Source organism: Bidens hawaiensis, unplaced genomic scaffold, assembly GCF_021521415.1.
Source record: "Bidens hawaiensis isolate Kalapana, Puna unplaced genomic scaffold, B.hawaiensis_p1.1 tig00002338_1, whole genome shotgun sequence".
NCBI classification, from domain to species: Eukaryota; Viridiplantae; Streptophyta; class Magnoliopsida; order Asterales; family Asteraceae; genus Bidens; species Bidens hawaiensis.
Window position 1 is genome coordinate 546616 of NW_027491126.1, and position 6490 is coordinate 553105.

Genomic DNA, 6490 nt, shown 5'->3' on the forward strand with positions numbered 1-6490 from the left:
ACTAGTGGCCGGCTTGGGCTACCTTTAGCCAATGGGGGCCGCGTACGGAGTACCCGGCGTTACTTAGTTGGTCGTTAAAAAAAATTAGTTTTAACTTAGTCATGCGCGTTCATCTTAATTCACTTATGTTCATTCATTACTTCCGTGAAACATACTTTGATAATTTAGGGGGGGTGTGCAATACGGTTCAGTGCGAATTTAGGCTAAAATTGAACCAACAAAATTTATGGTTTTTTGTTTTTTTTTTCAAAACTGTTCGGTTTCAGTTTTATTGGTGTTTCGGGTTCAATTCGGTTATGCGTCAATTTTTTCAGTTCGCTAACGAGCAAAAAAATTGACCTAAGATATAGATATTGAGTCGATTTTTTTTAAATTAATGGTTACATATATTGAACATATGAGCTAAAATATTAACAACTAATAAAATATACCTATAATTTCCTCACTTTTTTTGGTAATTTGGTTAGGTTTTTTCAGGTTCTTCACAAAAAACCAAACCAAACCGAAATCTATCAGTTTTTACTAATGTTCAAAATTGAACCGCCCAATTCTAATTCGGTTTGTTTTTTTTTTCTTTGGTTTTTCTTATTTTTGGTTTGGTTTTTCAGTTTAGTGCACACAGTTAGTTTATGTTGTTAATGAACGTGAACGAACGTAAAACATGAACACAGTCATTTTCTTAACGAACATACAAGAATAAGAAAATCTTATTCATTTTAAATCGCCTTTTCAGTTAAAGTTAAACAAACACGAACATCCTTCGTAGCAGTCCCGTTAAAAATATTCATGATTTTATTGAGATATTAATTAATAAATTAAAAAACCATAAAAACATTATTCTAAGTGAAGTGGATACACCATGTGGAATCTCAACACTACTTAAACAAAACGCCATTCACACTTTCTCATTTCACCTTCACCACCACCACCAATCTTTATCTTGGTGTGGTTGTTTCCGGCCAACCTCCGCCGCAACAACCACCACCACCACCACTACCAACATGGGTCAAGGTCTTAACTGCAGAATACAAGACGAACATGGTTTGTTCTCAGCCGTTCAGTTTGGGGATTTAGAAACTGTAAACGCGCTTTTGGACAAAGATCCAAACCTAATAAGACAAACTACTGCTTTTGATCGTCATTCTGCTCTTCACGTAGCTGCTGCCAATGGAAAAATCGAGGTTAATTCATGATTATTATGTGTTTAAGTGATTAGTATTTTTTTCAATATTATTTGTTTGGTTTGGCTTAATTTGAACTGTGATTGTATCCAGATTGTTTCTATGCTTTTGGATAGTCGATCGGTCAATCCTGATTGTTTGAATCGTCGTAAACAGGTCTGTTACTTATTCAAAACTCATCAATTCCTTTCGATGTCTAGCCGGTCCCAAGAATCGTTAAAAAATTTGGGCTTCAGTAAAAAGAGTTTCTTTTTTTTGTTTGTTGTTGTTGATGTTAATCAATTAAATTTTTAAACGGGTTACGTAGGTAGTAATAAGCACGTCGCAAAGATACTTCGATTAATTGTACATTACTAGTCACGACTCAGTTTCTAAAAGAATTTATATCGGGAAGTGGATAAAAATAGACATGTCGCAACGGCACACTCTAAATTTAATAAAACATTGTATATATCTTGAAAGTTTTAAAAAATATACCCAAAATTAATTATATTAGTTGATATAAAACAATTGTGGCTTATGAAACTGTGGTGAAATGAAAAATAGCAAAGTTTGGTGGTCAATTGAAGAAGCCAAAAATTAACCGTAATATACATTTTTAAATTACAATTTCAGACTCCATTGATTTTGGCTGCAATGCACGGGAAGATCGCTTGTGTTGAAAAGCTGATTGAAGCTGGAGCTAATGTACGTGAATTTCTTACATTTTGAAATATTAACTGTTGTTTAAAGTAGAAATTGATGATGATATTGTTCCAAATTGACAGATTTTGATGTTTGATTCGTTAAACGGAAGAACGTGTTTGCACTATGCTGCTTATTATGGCCACTCTGATTGTGTTCAGACTATTCTTTCAGCTGCCCGGACCTCCCACGTGTCGGTTTCATGGTGGGTATTATTCATTCTTTTTAATTTGATCATTTCCCTCCAAATTGAATTGGGATTTTTTAAAATTTCAGGGGTTTTTCCCGATTTGTGAACATTCGAGACGGTAAAGGGGCAACACCTTTGCACTTGGCTGCCCATCAAAGACGCCCCCAGTGTGTTCATATACTCCTTGACAATGGGGCCCTTGTTTGTGCCTCCACCGGTGGATACGGGTACGTATCATTTCGACATATTGATATCTTGGTTTTAATAAGAGCGTGTGGGCCAAACTTGGTCAAAGTTAGGGTCTGTAAAAACAACCAAATGGATGTAGAAGATACAAGTAGTTTACATATTGTTTAGTTGGTTTTACTAGAGCAACTAGGCCTGTAAACGAACCCAACGTTCAGTGAACAGTGCGTGAAACGTTTGGCAAGAAGTTTGTTTATGCTATTTATTTAATAAACAAACGAGCATGAACAATATTTATTGTTTATTTAGATAAATGAACAAACACAAACACGTCTTGTTTGTTCATTTATGGTCGTGAACGTTCATTTATGTCCTTTAAGTTTACTTTTGTTTTAAGTTCGTTCGTATGTTTACACTTGTTATTATATTCATTTAAAAAAAAAATTTAGGTCAACACATTGTTCTTCACAATACTTTTAACTAGTTTAAGGTCAGTTATGTTCATTCATCTATGTTCAGTTGTATTCGTTCGTTCACATTCGTGAACCGTTTGTTTATACAGTTAACAAACATAAACAAACATGAACATCTTCATTTTCTTAGTAAACGAACACGAACAAGAAAAACTCATTCGTTTAATTGTTCATGTGTTCGATCGTTTGTTCGCCTCTCACCTTGGCTTTTGGGAGCTAAATTCCTCAGAGCGCTCGTGTTTTTTAAAACCAAGCTTGATGCACACATATATATTATCCTTTTTTACTTTCCTTATTTCTAAATTAAGCTCCTTTTGCAGCTTTCCTGGTAGCACTCCACTTCATTTGGCTGCAAGAGGCGGTTCAATGGATTGCATCCGTGAATTATTAGCATGGGGCGCTGACCGACTCAATAGAGACGCATCAGGGTAAGTTTTGTTTTTGTTTTTTTATCATCGTCATCAAATAATCAAATGTTAATTATAATAATATCTTCATATAAATACAGGAGAATTCCATACTCTGTTGCTTTAAAACATAAAAACCGAGCATGTGCCGCACTACTAAACCCATCATCCGCAGAGCCACTAGTGTGGCCATCTCCATTAAAGTTCATTAGTGAGCTTAATCAAGATGCTAAAACTTTGTTAGAGCAAGCTTTAATGGAGATTAATAAGGAAAGGGAGAGACACGTTTTAGAGGGTTCGGTTTCATCTCCAGCCCGTTCGGATGTTACCGATATCGATGATAACGTCTCAGAGGTAATTCGTATATCGTGTTTTGCTTTAAAGGTTATTTAAATGTTGTAATAACCATTTTTTAATGTTATAATTTGAAATAATCCTCTTTAGAAAATGGAAAGTTATAAAAATTCATATATTAGCTTGTACTATTTTTAGCTTTGAAGGTTGTTTAAAAGTTGTAATAATCATTTTTTTAATGTTATTATCTGAAATGCTCCTCTAGAATGGATAGTTTTAAAAAAATCATTTAAAAATTTGCATCTTTTTTTCATTTTTTTTTTTTTGCTTTAAAGATGGTTTAAACTTAAATATTTACGATCATTTTTTAATGTTATAATCTTTAAAATAATGCTCTATAAAATGGAAAGAAATGAAAATTTCATATATATTAATTTGCATTTTTTTTCACTTTTTTTTTTCTTTAAAGGTTGTATAAATGTTGTAATTAAATATTATAATTTGGAATAGTCCTTCAAAAGATGGCAAGTTTTAACTAATCCACAAATTTTTTGGATTATTATAATTTGAATTGGTCATAGTTGACTTTTCACTTTGATAAGAAGATATTTTTGTTCACTTCACAGTAACATACAAATTACATTTGGTTTGAACTAGTCAAATGACATTTAATATTCACAACTAACTTTAAATATTATTATCATTACTATTATTTATTTTTTTAATTGTTGATTTTTTTGTGCAATTTGCAGGCCAGTGATTCACAATTATGTTGCATATGTTTTGACCAACTATGCGCGATCGAGGTTCAAGATTGTGGTCACCAAATGTGTGCTCAATGCACACTCGCGTTATGCTGCCACAACAAACCTGACCCAACAACCGCAACATTACCCGAACCCATCTGCCCGTTTTGCAGAAGCAACATTGCACGATTAACAGTGGTCAAAATCAAAGCCAAAGTCAACCCTGTTGACCAAGAACTCAACCTTTATTCCTCTTCCAAACACCACAAATCAAGAAAATCGAGAAATTTGAGCGAGGGAAGCAGTAGCTTTAGGACATTATCAGCCGTACCCTCGTTTGGGAGATTGGTGGGCCGTAGCTCGGGTCGGGTCTCGTTTGACCATGTTGACCATGACTGTGAGATCAAGTTATGTGTATGTATAGAAACATGTCTTCAAATGTGTTCTTGAATTGGGTGGGTTTGTTGTGTTTACTTCAACTTGAAGTAAAGGTTTCCATGTGAGTCTTTGCTTAGTTACTTGTTTAGTTTTATCCTTTTAATTTTTTTTGTACAAGAGGCTAGAAAATTTAATATTCATCTGTGTAATGATTTAATGAGAAAATGGTGAGTGGTAGATTGTATCCCACATGTTCATGGTTATGGATTGTCATGGTTTATAAAATAAATGTGAGTTTGTTTTTGTGGACTTTTTAACTAACATTTTGTATTCATGGAATATAAGAAAATGAAAAAAATGTGATGTTTATAGGGCGGCAATTAAAACATGATAAACTCGAACATGAGTGACATATTTATTTGTATCAAAGACATGAGTTATAATCTAGGCAATTGTAGCGGTGCAACTCAGTTATTCAAACATGTCAAACGAGTAGAAATGGGTTAAAGGTGTGGTAAGCATATTGACGAGTTTAGAATATGTTAAAAATAACGTAAATGGGTTGGTAGTTAAATTCACAAGTTATATATTTATTAAATAGATTATTCTAGTTTTAAACAGTTATAACTGTGTAACTGAGTTATTTAAACACGTCACGTGAGTTAAAATGGATTCAAAAAGGCGTAAGCATGTTGATGGATTTGGAATATGTTAAATAGCTCGTCACGGGATGTTGGGTTAAATTTATAAGGGTTTGAATCAAATACAAATGAAATTAACGTTCTAAACGTAAGAATCAAGTATAGTAATTATATATACAAGTATAGTAATTATCACGTTTAGAACGTTAACTTTCCCACATTTATAAATTGGTATATTTTGTTTAATAGACTATTCTAGTTTTAAACGGGAGTTGTTTAATTTTGGTACAATTTAAATACAGTCTATGTATGATATTTATGGAACTTAGTTCAACTTGTATATGACCTCACTTGTATTTATTTTTTTTTTTTGTGAACAAAAATATAGTATTTAATGAAACAACGTGAAGAGAGAAAAATATCTTGTGACATCTCTAGTGAGTTTGATGATTCATGCTTCTCCAAACTTAAAAAACTGATAAATTAACAATATGCCATTCAAAGGAAAAAAAACATTTAAATATATAGTAGGAACAATAATTTTTTACTTAGTGATATATTAAACAAATAACAAGTACGTCATCTATTATCGATCAATATTATTAAGTAAAGAGATATTATCTTTAAAAACACACATTTATATATCCTATAGTCAAGTTGATATAGTATTAAAATTGTGTTCTACAAACGAGCCAAGAAATATCTTGCCTTTAGTTTTAGTTTTATGACTTTAGGTTCACTATTTTAGAGGTGACAAAATATTTAATACACAACTTTCATTTCATGGTGTTTATTATATTAAATAATGTACTACTTGTTTTTTTTTTTTTTTTTGTGATTTCACGCCTTGATTAGTTGATTGCATGGTGTTTAATTTAGAGATGACCTTTAACTAATATGTACAAAGTTGTGGGTGAAAAAGTTATGAGTCCGCGTGGCATGTTTGTTATCACATCATTATTTTGTATGGGCTCCAATGTCTACTTCTTTATGTCTAGGGACGAGTAGGTGTCTAGGTGATATAACTTTACCTAAAATATATTAATAACAAAATAATACATAATACATAAAAAAAAATAAATAAAGGGTCTTTACTACACAAGAACATGTATGTATAATTTGGGTAATCAGGTCGGTATCACCTAATATTATATCCGTCTCATACCCGTGAAATTTGTTAAAATTGTTTTAGTATTCAAGTTTGCAAGACAACCACCAATGAGACAGGTCGTTTCAATGTTCAAACTTGCAAGACGTTAGGCTTGTTTATTATAAGTTGTTGAAGTAAAATTTTTATTTGTATAGTTAGG

At 32.3% G+C, this 6490-nt stretch overlaps 1 protein-coding gene across 1 annotated transcript; it reads left to right on the forward strand.

The window, feature by feature from the left end:
• Positions 1-893: 893 nt before the first annotated feature.
• On the forward strand, positions 894-4734 carry LOC143618730 (putative E3 ubiquitin-protein ligase XBAT31). Its single transcript, XM_077090826.1, has 8 exons — positions 894-1181; positions 1275-1337; positions 1797-1868; positions 1949-2070; positions 2142-2282; positions 3035-3142; positions 3223-3475; positions 4168-4734. The coding sequence occupies exons 1-8, from the start codon at positions 1002-1004 to the stop codon at positions 4609-4611; spliced, it is 1383 nt and encodes a 460-aa protein (XP_076946941.1). The 5' UTR covers positions 894-1001; the 3' UTR covers positions 4612-4734.
• Positions 4735-6490: the final 1756 nt, after the last annotated feature.